This window comes from Aquarana catesbeiana, linkage group LG04, assembly GCF_042186555.1.
Source record: "Aquarana catesbeiana isolate 2022-GZ linkage group LG04, ASM4218655v1, whole genome shotgun sequence".
Lineage (NCBI taxonomy): Eukaryota > Metazoa > Chordata > Amphibia > Anura > Ranidae > Aquarana > Aquarana catesbeiana.
The window spans coordinates 371,397,647-371,422,760 of NC_133327.1; the positions used below are offsets into that span (position 1 = coordinate 371,397,647).

Genomic DNA, 25,114 nt, shown 5'->3' on the forward strand with positions numbered 1-25,114 from the left:
ATTAGATTAAGATAATGGCTCCTAAACCACTGGATTAGGGACCATAGTATTGGATTAGGGCAATAGCTCCTAAACCACTGGATTGGGGACCATAGTATTACATTAAGGTAATTACTCCTAAACCATTGGATTGGGGACCATAGTTTTGGATTAAGGCAATGGCTCCTAAACCATTTAATTTGGGGACATAGTTTTGGATTAAGGTTACAACTGATTTTTTTTATAATTGCTATTCTCTTTGTGCACTGTTTCCAAGAAAATATTTTTGGGTCTAAACTATACCACTAGTCAAACTTCAAAGTACAAGCCTGTCTCTTTCAAAAGACTCAAAACAGAAGTCTCTATTCAAAAAATAAATAAATAACCTTCAATAACAGCCAATTCAGATTTACTTTTCACTGAATATCTGAAAGGTGACACAGTTCACGGAGCATTGAAATCATACCTCTTTCAACTGTTTTACCAAATGATGTTAAATGGGGTACAATTTTATACCAAAACATTTGAGTTTTTTTCTTCTGCATCATTCACTTACCAAAAGAAAAACCTTACTGTCAGGTTTGACCTTGTGCTTCTCCATATACTTTATCAGGCTGCTGTTAGCATATCTGTAAAACATTATAGGCAGAAACAAAGTGGTGTACCTTTTGCTATAAGTAGTTTACACATAGCATTTGCCCTTAAGACATGAAAACATAATTAATCTGCAGTTCTGTTGTGCATATTACATTCAGAATACTTTTTGACTATGGATACAATAGTTCAGCCACAGAAAACAGCCAAAACATAGCACTATTTTTATAAGAATATTGTCAGAAGTATAGTGATAACATCATTTTTAACTCTGCATATTTTGCAGTTACTACAAAGCAAATTGACTGCAGTAGTATTGATCTGCCTGTTTGGATGACTAATTTGTACTGCATAATGGTGTAAGAGGCTTTCTGACTGGTGGGGCGCCAGTCCACCATTCAATAGTGTTGCTTTTATTAGCAGGCTTATGCATGTAAACACTGCGCCACATAAAAGCGGGGATTGCTCAGGCACGTCAAACTTGAATGAAACAGCGGCCTGAAATAAGCAGAAAAAATCTGCATCAGGCCACATTAGAACTGTTGAGGGCAACAGCTATCAACGTACAGATGATAATGAAGTCAATATTAAATGCTTTAGTACTTAATATTATTGTATTATAGATGCATATAGATAGGTAATTGCATATTTTTACTATTAGCACTTTTGGATATATATTTATTTCTCTGACATTTCAGTACATATTCACTGGATTTTAACCATGTTGTCATATGGATATCACCTTGGATACCTTTTCTTTTGAGAATCTAAAAATCAAGACTCACATCTTTACCCTTATACAGGATTCATCTTTCTGACCTGCATTGCACGCAGTAGCAGCACAATGGTGTGTGTTTTTAGGGGTAAATTGCCTCCTCACTGCCTGTGGAACGCCCTCTGAAGAGCATGTGTAAATGAGCCCTTAACAGCACTAATATTATTTATCTGTCAAAGATTCTTATTTGTTGGGATGTTAAAATAGGATCACATTTGGAACTTAGAAAGTCTAAAAAAATTTTATTTACTTGCAATATATTTCTGACCTGTTGGGAGTGCTACCTCTCTTTCTATATATTTGCCATTTTGGTGTGGCTGCCCTCAATACCACATTTTAGCAATGCATGTGTATGGACTCCACAGGATCTTATTAGTTTATTTTTACACTTTTTTTTTATACTGATGGTCCCCAAGATCAAAACCCCCCACAATTGAAGTCCCACCACTGCACTCCTGGACAAACTGACCCTGATGTGTACAGCTGCCACTTGATGTAATAAAATATGTGAATGGTATTTTAACCCTCTATTAAAACTTAAAATAGTGAGAAAAAATAGTGGCGCTCAACTAAAATTATATGCGATACATAAACTCACTCGCTGAGAATAATAAATGTGCCTCAGTTATTGTTAACACCATATATCAAATGAAAAAACAATATAACTTAAAAACACAACTACTATACTACATATATCACCCTTGTGACAAGTGAAAAAATGTATATACATATTTTTTTTAAGTATATCCACTTTGTGAAAAAGTCCATACAAAAAAAAAAAAAAAAGGAGAAAAATCCAAAAAAATATATATCAATAAGTGTAAAAATAAAAATAAAACAATTCCAATGATGATTCCAGTGAAATGCTCTTCTAATCATCCACCACACCTCTGTGCTCGTGATTCCGCTCCCCTCAGACACCGCACTTACTGATAAAATATGCCTCACACTCTCGTCCTTGGACCCCACAGATAGGGTTAACCACAATCTCCAACCTCCAACCGTGTATGTAAGGGATCTCTCCACATGTAAATGATAAAACGTGCTCCAATAGTGTAATAATGTAAAAACAATTTAATACACTCTTATGCCGCGTACACACGGCCGGACTTGCCAACGGGCTAAACTCCGTTGGCATTTTACACTTATTGATATATATATTTTTTTATTTTTCTCCTTTTTTTCTTTTTCTATGGACTTTTTCACAAAGTGGATATACTTAAAAAGAAAATATATATACATTTTTTCACTTGTCACAAGGGTGATATATGTAGTATAGTAGTTTTTGTGTTTATAAGTTATATTGTTTTTTCACTTGATATATGGTGTTAACAATAACTGAGGCACATTTATTATTCTCAGCGAGTGAGTTTATGTATCACATATGATTTTAGTTGAGCGTCACTATTTGTTCTCACTTTTTTTTTTGCCTTTATTTTAGTATTACTGTATAGACATACAATATATTGGTTCCCAATTATGTCTGGTATATAGTTTATTGGAACTGTTGCTGAAAATTGGTTAGGATGCTCATAGTTGTATTTATTATATACAGTTGGTGGTTAGTGAACACATTATCAGTATTTGGGCTTGTTTATCCTTGTGAACAATATTGGTACTGCTTTTACATACATTTGTGTAAAATTTGTACAACCCATGTTCTTCCAAGATAGGTCACCCTGCAGAACAGCTTTTGGGGTTTACAAGTGCAATCAATGTATATGTGTTATTACATCTGTGATAGAAATATACTTATTTGCATGTGCTTGTTGGTTTATACACCAATATTACTTAGTATTTACATTTCAGAGGGCTTCTTTTTGAGTTACACAGAATTTTGAACTACTTTTGGGGGGTTAGGGTTTTATATGTTTTCTCACATTGTATTTAACAAAACATATGTTTTACATGGGCAGTGTGACTGATTCCTTTTTTGAGTGGACTGTGGTGGTTGTGGTGCTGTCACATTTTAAATCAGCGTGGCTGTGGGGGGCTTGGTTGCTGGTCTTACGTTGTTCTCCTGAAATCTTTCTGAAGAGTAGGATATTCTGGCATCTTTCTGATATCTTCCCAGTCTTTATCTAAACAAAAAACATATTTTCAAAAATAAAGCTCCTAGAAATGAAAGTATATATTTATGAAATATTATAGCATCAGATCAAGCAGACCATTTATAAATATGCAAATGCTATATAACAGGATTTTTGACTTACCATAAAAAACCTCTTCTTGGAGTACATTCGGTATTCCTCATATTTTAATTGTACTGCTGCCTTCAGGATATTGGACACTTGCAAACAAAGCTGTAAGACAGCCCAGACTAATCCCTACCACTACCATTGTGCTACAGTTTGGTGGTAAAGCAAAAGTAAAAGTGGATTATAAGAATAAAACGAAGTAACTAATTTCTCATAATGTACAAAAAATACTGTTTTCTTAATCATACAAATGACACAGCATGAAGAAACATTGGGACGTTCAAGTTTGAGGTGGGCCCGCGAGTAACAACAGGTTAACAGAGGAGGTTCAAGAGCGTCTACAGGGCTGCTTGTGCTTGAAGATTCATACAACCAAAGCCAGAGGCATGAACATCCACTGGGTAAATCTAAACAAATATGCGAACAGGAGACTAATGCCGCGTACACACGGTCGGACTTTTCGTCTACAAAAGTCCAACGGACGCTGACGGACTAAAGCTGGCTGGTAATCCGATCGTGTGTGGGCTTCTCCGGACTTTCAACGGACTTTTTTAGCCTCAAATCCGACGGACTTTAGATTTGAAACATGCTTCAAATCTTTACGTCGTAAGTACGACGGACCCCGAAATCCGCTCGTCTGTGTGCTAGTCCGACGGACAAAAACCCATGCTAGGGCAGCTATTGGCTACTGGCTATGAACTTCCTTATTTTAGTCCGGTGTACGTCATCACGTACGAATCCGTCGGACTTTTGTGTGGTCGTGTGTAGGCAAGTCCGTTCGTAAGAAAGTCTGCCGCAAGTCCGCCGAAGGTACGTCGGAAGTATGTCGGACAGGCTGTCGGACTTTTGTAGACGAAAAGTCCGACCGTGTGTACGCGGCATAACTGGTAACCTAGCAAATCTGGGAAACAGATGCCTGATGCTGAAAAGCCCATGAAGCAACTGAACTAGTCAACTGCACTTGACAGAGAATATAAAGGCTATAAGATGAGCTGCCAAATCCACCTGTAGAAAGTAAAACAAGAAGATTGCTGTCGCCTACATGGACCTTTGGGAATGACAAAAAAGTCAGACTGGCTAAAGAAAGCTGTAGCTGAGAGTTTGAATCAAACAGTGCAATGTCATGGAGGAGGGCAGAGAGATGGGAGCACAAAGTCCTAGTTAAGGTGAAAGTAAAAAAACACCTTGGAAAAAAGAGACCCTTAACCTCAAGACAACCTTGCCTCTGTGTAGAAAAGGATTTTTTTTTACAGGTTACAGGAAAACCTTAAAAATGAAGTATCCAAAAGAAGGTCTAGATCCTCCAAGCAATAAGTCCAGTTCCAAGTTCCAATGTCTACTACAAGAGGTTCAGGATCCACCTGAACCTCTGCAGAGTTTGATCAGCCTGTTGAAGAGTGACTGACAGAGTCAGTGTCCACAGTTCCCTTTCCCTCAGTAGGAGGTCATCTAGGTATCCCACTATCAGAATGCCTTGAGAGCGAAGTAGAGCAAGTACAGAGCTTAGGCACAATGGGGAAGGCCTGAGGTAAAGTGAATATACCAAAGGGAAAGGCAACTAACTGGTAATGCTGGGTGCCTACTGCAAAACGCAGAAATATGGGGACATGCAAGTAGGCGTCGTTGATGTCCACAGAGGCCAGAAAGTTTCTGTGGAACTAAACTTACCTTTTGCTTCAATAATACTCATCCCTGGCCAGTGCTGGCATCTTCTGCTGGGTGTTGGCCTTTGGGCCCTGCGTGCACAGGAGTCAGTCATCCTACCACACAGGGACTGTGTTGGTAAAGTAAACTGAGCTGAGCATGTGCAGCTCAGTTTACATGCCAGAGACGATAGCAAGCAGGCAAGTGTGTGTATTTTATTGCAGAAGGGACATTGCATGTCTCTCCTGCAATAAAGAGAATGCCTGTTCGCAATTTGTGACAGCAGAAATTAATTTCTGCTTTAAAGATTCCATACAGAATTTTTGTATCCACAAAGTGTTGAGAACCTTTAGATCCAGTATGTAAAGAATGCCACCTTTCACTTTGGGAACTATGAAAAAGGATTGAGTAGAAACCCTAGAATCTTTTGTCTTCTGGAATAATTGCTATAACCACAAGAGAAAGGAGCTGCCTCACAGCAGTGTGGAGGTCCGTTAATCTCTGCAGGAATGTTGGAATGTACCCAAACGTTTGCAGGAATAAACACAAATGTCTGCAGAGATTAACCCAAATGTCTAAAATCTCCTGCAACCAGGTGGTTGCAAAGACCAACAAATTGTGCCCCCCCCCTTCATTGTGAGAAGTTGGAACAGCCCCTCATAATAAAGATGACTTGTTTGTGGGTTTTAAAGATTTGGCAGGCCAGAACTTCAGCCTAACTGACTCCCAGGCTTGACCCTGGACTTGGAGGCCTTGGAGAAACAAAACAAACTCTTCTTAAGCTGGCCATACATGGCTCAGTTTTTTTTGTTCAGCCAGTCCCATCCACACATTTGAGGAGGAATCCTCCCCACTGTGTAATTGTATTCTGACAGTGCAGGAGTCCGCTGGACTCCTTTGCAGTTAGAATACACTGATCAGCGCTGCAGCGCTGATCAAACTAACGTTTTCCAGCAAGGCCAATCACGAGTGTTCAATCAGTAGATCAACTGCTTTAAAACAGGAATGGCCGCAGATGGATGAAAATACGGCCGCTCCATGCTATATCGGTTAAATTTTGATCCATCTATGGCTAGATTTAACCTCAAAAGTAGGGGGCTTTCCCAAACTAGGGCTTAGTCTTACTCTGCAGGGGCAAAGGTGTGTTTTTTCTCCAGCAATGTCCTTGATCAAATTGACCAGGAGTTCAACAAAAAAAAAAAATTCTTCATTAAAGGACACACACAATAAATGTCTATTGCACTGATTTGATCCAAAGGGTCCTCCACATGTGTAGTTAACAGAAACCCATCCTGGATATTGGGCATATTAAATTCACTAGCCCATAAATAGTAGTGTACGGCCACAGGCATAAGTTCTAGTTGATGGAGGGCAGAAGGACCTGTTAGGATAGACCCAGGAACCCAGAATCCTAGGATATATTCATGGACCAGGCACCCAGAGTCTGGCAGAGGAACCATGACTGTAATGGCAGGTTGCAGGGCAGGGCCTGTGAGAGAGAATACGGCTTTGGACAGGGCCTCTAGCCTTCTATCCAGGGCCTTCAAACACCAAAATGTCCTTTGCTGGGACAGTTAGAGTTTTGTTAAACCAAGAAAATGGCTGAATTATCTACAGGGATGGCTCACTTTCTAGGAAACCCTTCCTCAATGAGGTATTGCTGGGCAAAATGCCTGGGAGGGGTCTATACTTTACCTGACTTGGGCCAAAAACTTTACCAAACAGGTTGCAGTGGTGAGTGTACTGGAAAAGTTTTAACAGGCAGGGGGCTTCTAAAAAAATCCCAGGCTGGTAACTTTTAGGATAGCTGAAGGAGGTTGTTCCAGGCCTAAGCATGTGTGGACCATTTTAATAAGGATTGTATGGTATTCTTCGGTTTTCGAGTTATGTCCGTAGATTGAGACTGCTCATGCACCACCTCAACCAAAAAGATCAGGGAACATCCTCCATGTGTAGTATGCAGCAGAGGAGAAGTTAGTCGAAGGCTGAGAGGGTACATGCATGCACTAGGAAAGGGTAAAGAGAAGGAAGGCGCAAAATTTAATGGTACAGTAATCTGTTCCCACTAATGAAAGTGCGACTGAAAGTGTCATGGCTTGGAGCTCCGACATTAACCCCTGTGGGGACAAGTGACACACAGTAGTAAGCACACCCTAGGCTTTCTTCAAAGGGCAAAGCTCTAAACTTACAGCAGTAGTGGTCTTGAAGATGCTCTGTGGCCCCACAATGAAGAAAAGCAGAAAAGAGGAACATGCTTCACCCAGACAACCATCAACCTCCCACTGGGCATATTGCCTAGGGAGCCTTTAGGGACAGAGTTCCAAAGACAGATGCAATAAGTTCCTGGACATGTAAGGCACTCTGCGGCAACTCACACACAATACAAAAGAGATTGCCTTAGCAGAGCCCATCCGGCTTCTTCCACAAAGTGGAGTCTGGGTATGGTCTCCGTAGCTATGCCAAGGATTAGCAATCTAGAATGCTGCAATATGAGCCCCTTCTAGCTCTGCAACAACAGAAGAAGCTTGTTAAGAGAAAAATTATCTTGGTAAAAAGTATGGAATTCAAAGAAATGCTTTACTTCTCTCTGAGGATGCTAGTAAGAAAATGGAACATGATGGGAATAGGAGGAGATACACTTGGCTGTGTTTGCCAGTGTCCAATCTCCTAAATTCAGCAGCATATCTCAGTGTATCAGAATTAGTTCACCCTGTGTCCCTGAATGTATGATTAGGGAATGGCAATTTTGGCGTACCTTTTCTGACCATTTAAACGATGGAAATGTGTGTATTGATGAGTTTAGCTGTTTTCAAATACACTGTTTCTGAAGCAGTCACAGAGTAAAGTTTTACACTGTTCACCCTATTTATAAAGAATAATGCCCTGTACACATGATCAGACATTGATCGGACATTCCGACAACAAAATCCATGGATTTTTTCCGATGGATGTTGGCTCAAACTTGTCTTGCATACACACGGCCGCACAAAGTTGTCGGAAAATGTGATCGTTCTGAACACGGTAACGTAAAACACGTACGTTGGAACTATAAACGGGGCAGTAGTCAATAGCTTTCATCTCTTAATTTATTCTGAACATGCGTGGCACTTTGTGCGTCGGATTTGTGTACACATGATCGGAATTTAACCGATTAGATTTTGTTGTCGGAAAATTTTATAGCCTGCTCTCAAACTTTGTGTGTCGGAAATTCCGATGGAAAAAGTCCGATGGAGCCCACACACGATCAGAATTTCCGACAACAAGCTCCGATCACACATTTTCCGTCGGAAAATCCGACCGTGTGTACAGGGCATTAGATTTACATACAATCATTTTTACTATATTTTGAAGTTGTTTTAATGTCAGTTTTTTAAGTTATTAACCTATCATTACCATAAAACTAAAATAATTATTGGAATTCTGTATTTTATGTACTTAACCTGTAGAATATTATTGAATTTTAGTTAAAGTTATTAAAATGTACGATAATTCTTGCAATGCTTTATGAAGCTTTCAATATATCATGCCACTTAAAAAGACAGTGTCACTCGTAAAAAAAAAAAATTAAGCTTACGTTTAGCCTAAATGACAAACATAAAAATCAGCACAAGGGACAGAACTTATTTAGTATGTGCTGTTTCTTCTTGATTTAGAAGAAATGTTCATCTTTCCTAACCCTCTCCCCCATTTTCTGATGCGGCAAGGGTTATAACAACTAAGCAAACTGTCAGGAGCTCTCATCAAGACAGCATAACTATACCTGCATTTCCTGGCAGATCCACCATTCATAGAAGCCATACTACAGTTTCTATGAATGAATGCCCATCCCCCATTCAGAGATGCTCTGACATTCATAAAAGATGCAGGACGGATTCTATGAATGGCACAGCCGGGATGAAAAAATAAGCATAGACAAACTCTCTTGATGAATGCCCCTGACAGCCCCTCAGTTTTCTTAACCCCTGCCGGACCAGAAGATTTTGGTGTTGGGGGTAGGAAAGATGAAAATCTCTCCTAAAACAAGAACAGTCAGCACAAGGGGCACATCATTCTAAATATAAGTTACAGTTGTGCTCATAAGTTTACATACCCTGGCAGAATTTATGATTTCTTGGTCATTTTTTAGAGAATATGAATGATAACACAAAAACTTTTCTTTCACTCATGGTTAGTGTTTGGCTGAAGCCATTTATTATCAATCAACTGTGATTTCCTCTTTTTAATTCAAAATGGCAACAGTAACTAGCCAAATAACCCTGATCAAAAGTTTACATACCCCAATTCTTAATACCGTGCATTGCCCCCTTTAACATCAATGACAGCTTAAAGTCTTTTGTGGTATTTGTGGATGAGGCTCTTTATCTTCTCAGATGGTAAAGCTGCCCATTCCTCTTGGCAAAAAGGCTCCAGTTCTTGTAAATTCTTGGGCTGTCTTGCATGAACTGCACGTTCAAGATCTCTCCAGAGTGGCTCAATGGTATTGAGGTCAGCAGACTGAGATAGCCACTCCAGAACCTTCACTTTATTCTGCTACAGCCAGGTCAACTTGGCCTTGTGTTTTGGATCATTGTCATGTTGGAATGTCCAAGTACGTCCCATGCGCAGCTTCCTGGCTGATGAATGCAAATGTTCCTCCAGTAATTTTAGATAAAATATTGCATTCATCTTGCCAACAATTTTGACCAAATTTCCTGTGCCTTTGTGGCTCACACATCCCCAAAACTTCATACTTCATATTTGTACCTTTCATCCTTGTTGACTCCTCTCCAAATGTAGCGTTTATGGTTGTGGCCAAAAAGCTAAATTTTGGTCTTATCACTCCAAATGACTTTGTGCCAGAAGGTTTGAGGCTTGTCTTTGTGCTGTTTAGCATATTGTAAGCGGGATACTTTGTGGCATTTACGTAGTAAGGGCTTTCTTCTGGCGTCTCGACCATGCAGCCCATCTTTCTTCAAGTGCCTCATTATTGTGCATCTTGAAACAGCCACACACACCACATGTTTTCAGAGAGTCCTGTATTTCACCTGAAGTTATTTGTGGGATTTTCTTTGCATTCCGAACAATTTTCCTGGCAGTTGTGGCTGAAATTTTAGTTGGTCTACCTGACTGTGGTTTGGTTTCAACAGAACCCCTCATTTTCCACTTCTTGATTAGAGTTTTAACACTGCTGATTGTCATTCTCAATTCCTTGGATATCTTTTTACATCCCTTTTCATGTTTTATACAGTACAACTACCTTTTCCCGCAGATCCTTTGACAATTCCTTTGCTTTCTCCATGACTCAGAATCCAGAAATGTTAGTGCAGCACTGGATGAAAGATGCAAGTGTCTGTCAGGAGTCCAGAAACTCGTTGTCCTTTTATACACTAATTACAAGCAAACAGATCACAGGTAGGGATGGTTACCTTTAATAGCCATTCAAACCCCTTTGTGTCAACTTGTATGCATGTTATCAGGCCAAAATCTCCAGGGTATGTAAACTTTTGATCAGGGTAATTTAGGTAGTTTCTGTTTACTGTTTTCTGTGATTATGATTTAAAAAGAGTAAACACAGTTGATTGATAATAAACGGCTTAAGCCAAACACTAACCATGAGTGAAAGAAATTTTTTTGAGTTATCATTCATATTCTCTGAAAAACAGCCAAGAAATCAATTATGCCAGGGTATGTAAACTTATGAGCACAACTGTATGTCCCTTGCAGTGGTGGCTGGTGGTATATTTTTTTGGGGGGGGGCAGCAAACAATGCACCCACAGCCACACTCCCCTTCCCCCGGTCGGGTCACCTGTCAACCCTTTTTTTAAGCCTATTACAGCCACTGGCTCTAATCATATGCTTCAAAAAAAAAACAAAACACTGGAGTCCATGCGTCCAGCGCCCTGCATGTAGATAAGTGGGCAGAACGCATGGATAGGGGGGCTGCACCCCTGCGCCCTGCATCCCTTGTGCTGATTGCACGTTTGCAACTTAGACGAAACTTAGGCTTTACACAAACTGTGCACCTGATATTTTATCTTGTACAGTTATGCCGCGTACACACGGTCGGACTTTTCGTCTACAAAAGTCCAACGGACGCCGACGGACTAAAGCTGGCTGGTAATCCGATCGTGTGTGGGCTTCTCCGGACTTTCAGCAGACTTTTTCAGCCTCAAATCCGACGGACTTTAGATTTGAAACATGCTTCAAATCTTTACGTCGTAACTACAACGGACCCCGAAATCCGCTCGTCTGTGTGCTAGTCCGACGGACAAAAACCCATGCTAGGGCAGCTATTGGCTACTGGCTATGAACTTCCTTATTTTAGTCCGGTGTACGTCATCACGTACGAATCCGTCGGACTTTTGTGTGGTCGTGTGTAGGCAAGTCCGTTCGTTAGAAAGTCTGCTGCAAGTCCGCCGAAAGTCCGCCGGAAGTCTGTCGGACAGGCTGTCGGACTTTTGTAGACGAAAAGTCCGACCGTGTGTACGCGGCATTAGAGCTACATCTCAAAATCCTCAGCATTAGACACTTCAGAGTATGTTGGAGGCCTGCTTCCCACTGTTGCATGTCCCAGGTGCGATGTCACTAATGTGGTGAGAGGAGAGGTGTAGAAGTTATTTAAAAGATACGCAAGATGCTGATTAATCTTAGTGGCAGTTCCAGCAAATATCCTCATTGCACACTGTTGCTTTATCAAGAACTACATAAATCAATATTTGGCCATTATAGTTACCATATTTACCAATTGTAAAATTAATGTGCTGGAGTTTTATTTTAGTTTATCAGCTCACTGTTAAAACAAAGAAATGTCCAGAAGATAAACCCTGATATTTTACTAATTACTCTTGTTTGAGAGAAGTTATCCTTTATCTGCCATGACACCTTACCGAATGGGAATACAAGGGTTGATATTTGGCTTCCTATTGAAATTCCATGTAAGGTTTATCACATAACAGCTATTTATTGTATGAACTCTCTGTCCCTGGCAATGACCCAAAAAGCATTTCCTTACAGCTACCATCAGACACCATGGCATCTCTTCAGTTTCATATAGCTAATGGATAGATGACATCAGTGTATTTAAATAAAAGTTAAAGCACTAGTTCTTTTGGCTAATATAGTATGTTTGTTGCACTACACGCACACTTGCAAAACACTATTTTACTAGATGTCAAGAGAAAACATACATAATAAAAACATAAAAAATATATTTGAAATAAAGAATATGCAGTAAGTGGTTCAAAGTCCAACAAACCTTCCAAGAATGTATGTTTACATATATGTTTCTTTCTGGGGAAATAAAGCCACAACCAAAGCTAACATCTAGAGGAAGTGGTGATTTACCTGCAGGGAATCCCATCACACTGAATATTCGGTCCAGCTGATCATGGTGGAATGGATTACTTGTTTTTATATCTTCTTGCCGACAATGAAAAATAGGCTCTGATGTTAACAACTCAGCAAAAATACAACCAATAGCCCAAATATCTGTTCAAAACAGAAATAATATGTCTTTAGTTTACAGTCATAGTATACAGCAACTCATCACAATTCAACACCATATTATGATATAATAAAAATGTAACCTTTTCAGAAGTATCTGCTTAGATAACATGGCACCTTCTGCAAACACAAATGGTGTTGTATGATTTCCCCTCTTATACTCTATGTTTAGCTCCTTTTTAATCCTAAGGATTCTACACCAGGCTAGAGTGGCAATATATCGCGAGCAACATAAAAATGTCAACATTCAGCTAAAGTAAAGATTTCAAAGTTGTGTGATTTACGCGTCATTGGCACAAAGCACCCCAGTGAGAAAGCTGCTTCCTATAAAGGAAGCACACTCTTATAATGGTTGCTGGTGTCTGCAACTGCAGATATTTTCTATATACCCAGTTTGCCACTCTAGCCTGGTGTAGAATGTTGATGTACATGACGTTTACAATACTCCTATCTACGCTGGAGCTTTCTGCCAGAAGATGGCAGAAAAATAAAAAATGCTGATTTTGGCGCGCAACTACGAGCATATATGCTTTACAGGTGTATGGCGTTTAGAAGCGTATGAGCGCAAACAATAATATTTTATTCTAGCCACATAAATGTACGTGCATGTGCATGCGTTTAAACTTAAATCATGCTCATAAGTTCCTCTTTTTAAATGCAGCTTTGGGGCATTTTTTATGGCTCCTAAAATATAGATCTAAACTATGAATTTGCATGGCCGCATAGGCTAACTACCGAACTAGGTTTAAAGGCATTAAAAACAAAAACACAAATTCTGGACATCTATAAAAGTGAACATTTTTATGCCTGTGTGAATGAGGTCTTACTAGTGTGTAGAAAAATATATGCAGGTACAGACTCTGTTGGTCAATTAGGGCGAGTATGCATGCCAATTATATATAACGTACTCCTTGCTGGTGGTACGAAAAGGGCAGGGCAGCTCATTTGGCTTCAGTGTCAGCATTGCAGACTACAAAAAAAAGAATTTTGAGTTACCTGTAAACTCTAACTCTTGGAATATACAAAGGATAATTCTGTTCCTTCAAACAACTGGCTGGCTAATTATATTTCCAAAGTCTGCCCTTCTGCCCTCACACCATCTGGAGTACCTAGGTCATTCTTAGACACAGCAGAAGGCAGAATATCTTAATTGTACCATACAGGACACAGGAAGATTTTTCATAGACCAAGGCTTATAGGCTGGTACCTTCAAGGGATTGGACACTGGCAAGCTTTTGAAGACATGTCCCCCTGGGCATCATCGCTTTAATCCTACCCCACTCTGAGTCCTCAGATTTGTAGCAAGCAATTCAGAGTGCCCAGGGATAAAAAGGCAGGGTGGCCTGTGTCCTGTACTATGACATGGTATTTACAGGTGTTTAAAAATGTATTTTTTGTTAATCGTACAGTACAGGACACAGTTCAAAGACCCCAATTCATCTCCAAGCAATAAATGAGAAGTGTGGGAAACAACTAGGTAAACAGTATTGTGCCAACTAGCCCAATAATAACAAGGGTTAACAGACCCTATTTCAGAACCTTGAGGCCGGAAGCTGCATCTATAGGAGACTGGACATCCACCTGGTACATATTTAAAAAGAATGAACAGAGGACCAGGTGGTGGTCTTATAAAGTTTGGCCACAGAGGCATGGTGCCAGACTGTCTAGGAAATACCCACCAACCTGGTGGAGTGGGCAAGTAAAAGCACAGGAGAAGTTCTGTCCTTTAGCGCATACGCTCCAGCAATGAGATGTCTTTTCCACTCAGCTTTGGCGGACTTGGAAGTAGGATGTACCTTGTGAGGTCCTCAGGGTAAGACAAATAGGGAATCCATCTTCCTGACAGAAGATGCTGCTTTGAGGTAGACTCTAAAGGCTCCGACTGCATTCAGGCAGTGAAGTACAACTTCCTTTGGGTGATTTGGAGTAGGGCACAAAGATGGAAGGACTATGGGGTGGATTAACTAAGACAAATCCACTTTGCACTACAAGTGCACTCAAAGTGCACTTGGAAGTGCAGTCGCTGTAGATCTGAGGGGAAGATCTAAAATGAGGGGAAGCTCTGCTGATTTTTTGCTGATCATCCAATCATGAGCAAGCAAAAATGCTATTTTTTTATTTTCCTTCCATGTCCCCCCTCAGATCTACAGCGACTGTACTTCCAAGTGCACTTTTAGTGCACTTTCAGTGCAAAGTGGATTTGCCTTTAGTAAATAACCCCCTATGTCTTCATTGAAGTGAAAGACTGTTGTCACCTTAGGAAGAAAAGATGGTCTTCCGTGTAAAACATAGTAAAACAAAATACAGGACAATGTACACCCAAATAACAACATCAGTTCCTGATGAATTAAATAACATAATTGAGGGTTCTAGAACCATAGATTGGGTATCCCCAAGAATAATACAATGTAAATAAATATTAGACACCATTACAGTCAGCTACCTTTTCAAATTACATATATTCATGAAAGGAAGCATTATATACAGTAGATACAGTGCCTTGCAAAAGTATTCACCCCCTTGGCATTTTTCGTGTTTTGTTGCCTCACAACCTGAAATTAACATGGATTGTTTGAGGATTTGCATCATTTAATTTACAGAACATGCCCACAACTTTGAAGATTTTTTTTTTTATTGTGACGCAAACAACAAATAGGACAAAATAACAGAAAAAGTCAATGTGCATAACTTGTCAGCCCCTAAAGTCAATACTTGTAGAGCCACCTTTTGTGGCTATCACAGCTCTAAGTCGCTTTGGATAAGTCTCTATGAGCTTGCCACATCTTACCACTGGGATTTTTGCCCATTCCTCCCTGCAAAACGGCTCAAGCTTCAGGTTGGATGGTTTATGCTTGTGAACAGCAATCTTTAAGTCTGACCACAGATTTTCTATTGGATTGAGGTCTGGGCTTTGACTAGGCAATTCCAACACATTTACATGTTTCCCCTTAAACCACTCAAGTGTTGTTTTAGCAGTGTGTTTGGGGTCATTGTCTTGCTGGAAGGTGAACCTCCATCCTAGCCTCAAATGACACACAGAGTGGTACAGGTTTTGCTCAAGAATATCCCTGTATTTAGCACCATCCATCTTTCCCTCAACTCAGACCAGTTTCCCAGTCGCGACTGCTGAAAAACATCTCCACATCATGATTCTGCCACCACCATGTTTCACTGTGGGGATGGTGTTCTTTGGGTGATGTGATGTGTTGGGTTTGCGCCAGACATAGCGTTTTCTTTGACGGCCAAAAAGTTCAATTTTAGTCTCATCAGACCAGAACACCTTCCTCCATACATTTTGGGAGTCTCCCACTTGCCTTTTTGCAAACTCAAAATGTGCCATTTTGTTTTTTGCTGAAAGTAATGTCTTTCTTCTGGCCACTCTGCCATAAAGCTCAACTCTATGGAGTGTACAGCTTATTGTCGTCCTATGTACAGATACTCCAGTCTCTGCTGTGGAACTCTGCAACTCCTCCAGGGTTATCTTAGGTCTCTGTGCTGCCTCTCTGATTAATGCCCTCCTTGCCTGGTCCGTGAGTTTTGGTGTGCAGCCGTCTCTTGGCAGGTTTGCTGTTGTGCTGTGTTCTTTCCATTTGGTTATGATAGATTTGATGGTGCTCCTAGGGATCATCAAAGATTTGGATATTTTTTTATAACCTAACTCTGACTTGTACTTCTCAACAATATTCTCCCTTACTTGTTTGGAGAGCTCCTTGGTCTTCATGGCAGTGTTTGGTTAGTGGTGCCTCTTACTTAGGCGTTGCAGCCTCTGGGGCCTTTTAAAAAGATGTTTATATGTAATGACAATTATGTGACACTTAGATTGCACACAGTTGGACATCATTTCACCAATTATGTGACTTCTGAAGGAAATTGGTTGTACCAGAGCTTTTTATGGGCTTTACAACAAAGGGGGTGAATACATACACACATGTCAATTATCATTTTTTATTTCTGAAAAATAGTTTTATGTATATAATTTTCTAATTTTACTTCACCAACTTAGACTATTGTGTTCTGATCCATCACATATAATTCAGATTAAAAAAACATTGAACTAAAGGATGTAATGTAACAAAATAGGTAAAAAGCAAAGGGGGTGAATACTTTTGCAAGGCACTGTAGATAACAATTTATAGTACACGCACAAGATCTCCCCACAGTTTCTTTATCTAGACAAAAGCAACATTTTAGCTACAAGCATCATACTGTATATACATAATAATAGAACAGGGAGGACATCCAAGCTAAAACTACAGCAATTGAAAAGCATCAATACACAGTCATAGATACAAGAAAAAAATTTTTTTAGCTGGCATGTAGACACTTAGGATCAGGTGGAGGTGGGAATCACAACATTTCAAAGTAAAGACCACGTTCTCAAGTGATTTCCAAGTTCACTAGCTTGAGAAAGGGGTCTTTACGCTGAAACACAGTGATTCCCACCTCCACCTGATATTGAGTATCCACATGCTAGCTGAAGGATTTTTCTGGGATGTGTACTGATGCTCATTAATTGCTGTTCTTTTAACCTGGATCCCTTCCCTGCTCTAATGAAAATGTAGTTGACACTTGTAGCTTAGAGTCTGCTTTTGTCTAGATAGAGGAACTGTGGGGAGATCTTGAGCATTTATTTTATTTTATTGTTAAGTCTCTAAATGATGCTTCATTTCATAAATATACAGTATCTCACAAAAGTGAGTACACCCCTCACATTTTTGTAAATAGTTTATTATATCTTTTCATGTTACAACACTGATGAAATATCACTTTACTACAATGTAAAGTAGTACTTGTATAACAGTGTAAATTTGTTGTCCCCTCAAAATAACTCAACACACAGCCATTAATGTCTGAACCGCTGACAACAAAAGTGAGTACACCACTAAGTGAAATTGTCCAAATTGGGCCCAAATTGACAATATTTTGTGTGGCCACCATTATTCTCCAGCACTGCCGTAACCCTCTTGGTCATGGAGTTCACCAGAGCTTCACAGGTTGCCACTGGAGTCCTCTTCCAATCCTCCATGATGACATCACGGAGCTGGTGGATGTTAGAGACCGTGCGTTCCTCCACCTCGAGGATGCCCCACAGATGCTCAATAGGGTTTAGGTCTGGAGACATGCTTGGCCAGTGCTTCACCTTTACCCTCAGCTTCTTTAGCAAAGCAGCGGTCATCTTGGAGGTGTGTTTGGAGCTGTTATCATGATGGAATACTGCCTTGCGGTCCAGTCTCTGAAGGGAGGGGATCATGCTCTGCTTCAGTATGTCACAGTACATGTTGGCATTCATGGTACCCTTAATGTACTGTAGCTCCCCAGTGCCTGCAGCACTCATGCAGCCTCAGACCATGACACTCCCACCACCATGCTTGACTGTAGGCAAGACACACTTGTCTTTGTACTCCTCACCTGGTTGCCGTCACACACGCTTGACACCATCTGAACAAGTGTATCCTGGTCTCATCAGACCACAGGACATGGTTCCAGTAATCCATGTCCTTAGTCTGCTTGTCTTCAGCAGACTGTTTGCAGGCTTTCTTGTGCATCATCTTTAAAGGAGGCATCCTTCTGGGACGACAGCCACGCAGACCAATTTGATGCAGTGGGCGGCGTATGGTCTGAGCACTGACAGGCTGACCCCCCACCCCTTCAACCTCTGCAGCAATGGTAGCAGCACTCATATGTCTATTTCCCAAAGACAACCTCTGGATATGACGCTGAGCACATGCATTCAACTTCTTTGGTCGACCATGGAGAGGCCTGTTCTGAGGGCAACCTGTCCTGTTAAACTGCTGTATGGTCTTGGCCACCGTCCTGCAGCTCAGTTTCAAGGTCTTGGCAATCTTTCTATAGCCTAGGCCATCTTTATGTAGAGCAACAATTCTTTTTTTCAGATTCTCAGAGAGCTCTTTGCCATGAGGTGCCATGTTGAACTTCCAATGACCAGTATGAGAGAGTGACAGCGATAACACCAAATTTAACACACCTGCTCCTCACTCACACCTGAGACATTGTAACACTAACAAGTCACATAACACCGGGGAGGGAAAATGGCTAATTGGGCTCAATGTGGACATTTTCACTTAGGGGTGTACTCACTTTTGTTGCCACGGTTTTAACATTAATGGCTGTATGTTGAGTTAATTTGAGGGGACAGCAAATGTGTTATACAAGCTGTACACTCACTACTTTACATTGTAGCAAAGTGTAATTTCTTCAGTGTTGTCACATAAAAAGATATAATAAAATGTGAGGGGTGTACCAACTTTTGTGAGATACTGTATGTCATTTGAAAAGTTAGCTGTCTGAAGTGCTGCCTATTATTTATCTTGAGTGTAAAATTACCTTGTCTACCTTTTCAGACAGTATAGCAACCAAGAAGGCCACTGTGCAGGAGGGATCATCTAAGGGGATTTCCATGATGGGTTCAAAAAGTGGTTTCTGGAGAGCAGAAAGAATATGATTGAGGTTCTAAGGAAGCACAAGGTGCTGAAAGGGCAGGTCAGTCTGAGATACACCTTGAATAAAGGCTTTGACAAGGAAGAGCGAGGTCAGAGGGTTTTGAATAAATGGAAAAGGCCGAATCCTGTTCTTTCAGAGTGCTGAAAGTCATTTTTATTTTTTTTAATAACATGTTTTATATACCCTGATCCTCCTTTTCTGGGGTCTCCTGCCAGCGCTCTTGGCTCCTCCCCCCACCCCCCGCCGAGTGCCCACCATAGAAAGCTGCTTGCTATGAAGGTGCTCATAAAGGCTAGCTCCCAAACCAGCTCTGTGTGTTTGTTTCTGGATCAAGATCGGGCTCAAGTAAGTATAAGGAGGGGTTGGCGGGTATCCTGCACATGGAAGGTTGTTTACCTTAATGCAGAGAATGTATTAGGGTAAAAAAACCTTAGGGCTTTATAATCACTTTAGGACCAATTTCTGGCCAAGTCCTGGTTTTAAGAATGCTAGAATGCAAGGCACAGAATAATCTCTGAGATTTAAGTGCCCATGTTCACACCAGGCAAAGAACAATTTCCAGATACAATGGCAGATCTTTATAGAAGTGGCTTTTTTTTGCTTTTAGCAAAGTAGGAATGACAGACCCAGGGACCTTTCTGTCCTTTAAGACCTAGGCTTCAACAGCCGTGCTGGTAAACCAGTGACTGCAAAGCAGGGTGGAGAAGACAGCTCTGAGGCTGCAGGTCTGCTGACAAGAGGCCAAGGGTCATCTCCAAGTAGTTGGAGTAAGTCTGTGTACCAGGTTATTCTGGGCAATGACAAACACCAGTTTCTTGCTCTATTTTGTGGAGCAAGTAAGGCAGAGTTTGCACCAGATGGTGCTGATGCATTATCTTCGGTCCTGCCACAGAGGTAGCTTGTTGTTGGTTGAATCTGGAGATCAGGATATCCATATCCGGGATCACCATCTCTGACAATTCAGGTTGAATATGTTGGGGTGAAGGGCCCATTCCTCATGATTCAGGCAGTGACATTTAGGGTAATCCACCTGACAGTTGTCAATTTCTGGGATGTGGACAGCAGAGATCTTTAGACAGTGTTTCTCCATCCATGAGATGATCTGTCGTAATTGATATTAGGCTGTATGACTTCTGGTGCCCCCTTGGTGACTGATATAGGCCATATATGCAGTTTAATTGCACACTGATTGAGTGTCCTTGCAGAAGGATGGTCCAGTGTTGAGTTATTCTAACTGCTTTAAACTCCAGGATGTTGATGAGGAGCTTGGCTTCCACCATGTGCCCTGAACTGTGAGGTACTGGAACAGTCCTCCCTAGCCAGAAAGACTGGCATCTGTCGGTATTACTTTCCAGTGACATGTAAGGATAGACTTCCCTATGGTTAATGCTGCGCTGGAGATCCACCAAGCTAGGAAATTCCTTGCCTGGTTGAATAGAAGCATGGGTAGTTCAAGTGCACACCTGTTCAATGCCAACACGATGTTGCGTTGGAGAGGTATTTATTGAAATTGGGCAAATGGAACAGCCTCAAAGGAAAAACAACAAGTTCCTGAAGCGCTAGAAACTGTCAGTCATATGTGGATATTTGTGGATAAAACTGATACCCAGTGCAGCTGCCAACCACTGGAGATATGGGGAGCAGGAATCAAAAGACAAAAAAGCAGCGCTCTATGGGATATATGTATATGAACCATGGACTGGATTCAAACTTAGTTCATTGCACTGAAGACAGTTATCCAGCAAATTACAAAGGTTGTTGGTGCTGGTACAAAACTGCAGCAGATAATAAAAAGCATACAGCTATGTAACTGTATTATATTAAAATTAAAAATGGTACCACCATGATGTCTGGATGAGAAGGGGTTAAATGCTTTCAGGAGGCTCGCCGGTCACACGTGGAGAGAGATCATTCTAAAGCAGGTGGGGAACAGTATTGTCTTGATGGAAAAAAGTGGGGTGATGGACTGCCCCTTGCTTCTGACGTGAGGTCAGGTACTGTTAGGATCCAGAGGAATACCGTGTGAGCAGGGAGACACTGGCTGGCTGCGATGATGGCTGGAACTGACCTCTGTAATCCAACAGCGTTGTGCCAAGCTGTTTAGGATGTAGTGTCTGCCACCGCTGGAGGATGGAGCCGGGGAAGCCAAGCGTAGCCACTGGAGCCAGGTGCGTGAGATGACGTCATCGCTATTCCGGAAGCAGGAGCATTGGTTTTAGTGGTGGACCACAAGCTGAAAAGGTTGCCGTAGCTTACATGTTTCGCGCGCATGCGCTTTATCAAAGCTACGGAGGGAACGGCAACAATTTAAAGGAATTTGAGGCTATTAAGTGGGAGGGGGAAAGGGTGGAGAAAGCAAGCCTGCTAAGTGCTGTTAACCCCTCTCACTCTAAGGTTAAAGCTAAATACTTGATGAGTTACAAAACGTGTGTGCAAGTAGTTACCATTGTAAGACAAAATACATAAAAAAGCTGCCTCAAATGAGGCTACCATGAGAACCTGAACGTTCATCCAGAATCTCTTTGACAAGTTACAAGCTTGAGCTATGAGAGAAAGCAGTTTCTTCTCTGGAGAGAATACCTTTGCTTCAGATCTGTCTAGGATCAGACCCAAGCATCCCTGGCAAAGAGAAGGTTGGGGAGAGGATTTTTGAAAGTTGATCACCCAACCCAAAACCTGAAGCATCTCAACTGTCCTGTGGACCTCTGAAGATGGAAGGGAGATGAGCCCTTCATCTAGATAACCTGTGACCTGGAGGTCCTAAGTTTTTAGGAGGGCAAGGGAAGGTGCATGGACCTTTGTGAATACTCTGGAAGCAGAGAATAAGCCAAATGGTAGTGTGGCAAACTAGAAGTGATTGTCTCCTACTGCACCTGCAAAGAGTAGAAAGCGCTGACGAGGTAGATAAATGGAAATATGTCGATAGGCAACTTGGATATTAGGCCACCCTAAAATAGAAAATAGCATGAAAAATCTTTAAAAAAAAAAATGTTTTTAACTTTACCTGAACCTTTGTTGCTAGGCAGTCTTCCTAATCTGCCTCTTCCTATTCCGCGGTGTGTTCTGCTCCTAGCTAAGCGGCACCGTTGCCTTCTGGGAACTGTGTGTGTTCCCAGAAAACCACGGGGCCATTCACAGATCGCCGCGCCGCTCGCGCGTGCGCAGTAGGAAACTGCCTGGCAGTAGGCTCCACTGCCTGTTTCCCTTACTTAGGATGGCGGTGCCGGGACCCAAGAGCCTCGGGCGGCCGACATCGCAGGCACCCAGGACAGGTAAGTCTACTTATTTAAAGTCAGCAGCTACAGTGTTTGTAGCTGCTGACTTTTAAAAAAAAAATTATAGTGGCCTGAATCCCGCTTTAAGTCCAGTGACACCAATGTTGGGTTATTATTGCACTCACTGACACCAATGCTGATGTTTCTTATAGCATCCACTGACACTAGTGTTGGGGGTTATTATTGCATCCACTGACACCAATGCTGGGAGTTATTACTGCACTCACTGACTCCAATGCTGGGGGTTTTGTACTCCAACTTGTTTAGTGTCCATTGCAATACGCAGGGCGAAAAAATTTTTGGAGCCGAGGTGTGAAAACTCACTGCTACTGTGCAGACATCTTTAGTTGGTACAGTGAGATATTTAAGAGTGAGACGGCAGGATCTACTATCTGCAGACCATTTCTTTGTGAACTATTTTTCCACTGGATAGGGCTTGGCAATGATTTTCGGAGGGGTGAAAATCTTTTTCTGGATTGACCCAGCCATCACAAATTGCCCATTCTATTTGTTCATAAATAAAGAATGTCTCTTTAGATTTAGTGTGTCTCTTTGTACCCATGGTGAGATGGGGAGAATCAAGTGCGACAGTGCTGAGGCTTTTACACACAGCATAAAGTGAGCATATCTACACCGGCAAGTATATTGCGTGAAACCACAACATCTGGTGTATAGGAGTCTGGAGGTGAAAAATCTTCCTCTAACATTGCCTCAGGGTCCTCTTCATTCCCTCCTATGTCCACCTCTCTTCCAGGCCAGGCATTTTGGGATCCAATGAAGGTACAGATGGCGGTGCTGTAGGAGCATGGTATTATACAGTATCTATGGACAGTGATGGCTGTATTACAAATGTTAGTTGTCCTAGGAATTGTGAAATAGTTGCTGAAAAATCTGCCTTAGGTATGCCGCTGGTTGTGTGCCTGAAATAGAGCTACAATTGGATGCAGAGACTGTTGTCTAAATCGGGTCCTGCTCTGATGCAAGGGAAGCATTTTTACTCTGTGGTTGAGTGGTGTGCAGACTTATCAAAGTGAATGTTTGCCTGCTAGTTGGATTTGGCTACCTTTTACCTGGTCTCCGCCATAGCTACCACTGAGAGTATTCACCTATGGGGTGTTTAAGGAGTAGAGTGTGGGAGAACCCAGGTGAGAACCAACTTGCAACAAATTATCTTGGTGAAAGGGAAGGAAGTGCCTGAGTACTTTATAAGAGCCCTAGGAAGAATTGGCATTAAAGTGTGCGACCAGTGGTGTGATGAACACCCAGTCATTCATGTGAGACTGAACTTCAGTGGTTGACTTTTAGCATTAATTTGAAAAGTTGGCACCATGAAGTGAATTTCAAACATACGGGTGACCCTGTCTTACCTGTTCATGATGCTGGACTGTATATAATGTCCAGGATTTGCCTGACACAATGGACATACCCCCGAAGGCGTGCTCAGAGACTGGGTTCCATAGTGATGGACCCTGAACCTGTAGAGCAGCCTAAGACTGACTTAATGTGTTGCACCAAGTGTCAAGATGAACAGGATCCAATGCCCGAAGGAACATTACACGCACATCTGCAGAATCTTTTAAAAGAAGAAACATCTTCAATAAAGGCAGTGAGGTGTTTGTTTAACACTGAGGTGGCAGGATCAACCACAAGAATAGACCACTCTTTTTCCACTGGATAGAGTCCGGCAAAGATTTTGGCTGGATTGAATATCCTGCCTAGAGTGATCCAGTTGTCATAGATTGCACCTTCTATCTGTTCATGAACAGAGAATGTTTCAAAAGATTTTGCACATATCTTTGTATCCAAGGGGTCATAGCGAGACAGAGGAGAATCAAGCTGTACAATGCCAAGGCTTTTTGCAGACAGCAGTAGTGAGCTTTTCCATGTTAGCAAGCACGTTGCCTGAAGATTCTCTTCAATATAGTGGCAATTTGGGGAAGAAAAATCTTCTGCAGCTTCCTCCAATACTCCCTCTTCATTCCCTTCTGTGTCTACCTCGTCTAGAGAAAGCATAGCAGTATCTGACTCAGGTAAAGAATTAGTAGGAGTAGGAGAAGAGGTGTGGTGTTTTTGAGCCTGGGGGAAAAATCGCTGTATTAAAGCCGTTATTTGTCTGATGAAAGGTGACGTAGATGCAGAAAATTCTGATTTTGTCAGGTAGGTCACTTGGTGCATGTCTGAAATAGTGAAACAGAGCTAGAATTGGATGCAGAGACCAGTGTTAGAGCTGACATCTACTCCGATGCATGTGATGCATCAACACTCCGAGTGTTGTGTGGGCCTTCAGCAGATCGAATGTGGGCCTGCAGTTTTGCCATGGCTCCCTTTTGTCTGGTTTCCACTACAGCTATGGGTGAGGATATTTCCAAGTGGGGCATTCACGGTGTAGGCTGCAGAATAGTGTGTCCGGGAATGGGTTGCAAGTGATCTGGGTACAGACCGTCCTGCTGCAAAACCCTTTGGGTAAAAAGGTGGGAGGAAGTGCATGTCCTTTATAATGGCTAAAGGCATCAGTGCCAGTCAAGTGTGACCTGTTGTGTTATGCAATACCTGGTCATCCACCTGAGCTCTCAGTTGTTGAACTTTAGCTCCAAGCTAAAGTTACACTGTAAAAGTAAATAGATGTCAAAGTCTTTTTTTTTTTTTTACAGAAATGATAGAGATGCAGGGTAACCCTGTCCAACCTATCCATGACGCTGGACAG

General features: G+C 41.5%; 1 protein-coding gene across 6 annotated transcripts in view; it reads right to left on the reverse strand.

The window, feature by feature from the left end:
- CDK19 (cyclin dependent kinase 19) overlaps positions 1-25,114 on the reverse strand; it is a 260,760-nt gene that overhangs the window by 40,968 nt on the left and 194,678 nt on the right. For all 6 annotated transcript variants that reach the window (XM_073627084.1, XM_073627083.1, XM_073627082.1 and 3 more), the window contains 3 exons: positions 12,515-12,658; positions 3,360-3,429; positions 536-608 (listed from right to left, as the gene is read on the reverse strand). In XM_073627084.1, the coding sequence (XP_073483185.1) occupies positions 536-608; positions 3,360-3,429; positions 12,515-12,658 (287 nt within the window). The remainder of the gene's footprint in view (positions 1-535; positions 609-3,359; positions 3,430-12,514; positions 12,659-25,114) is intronic.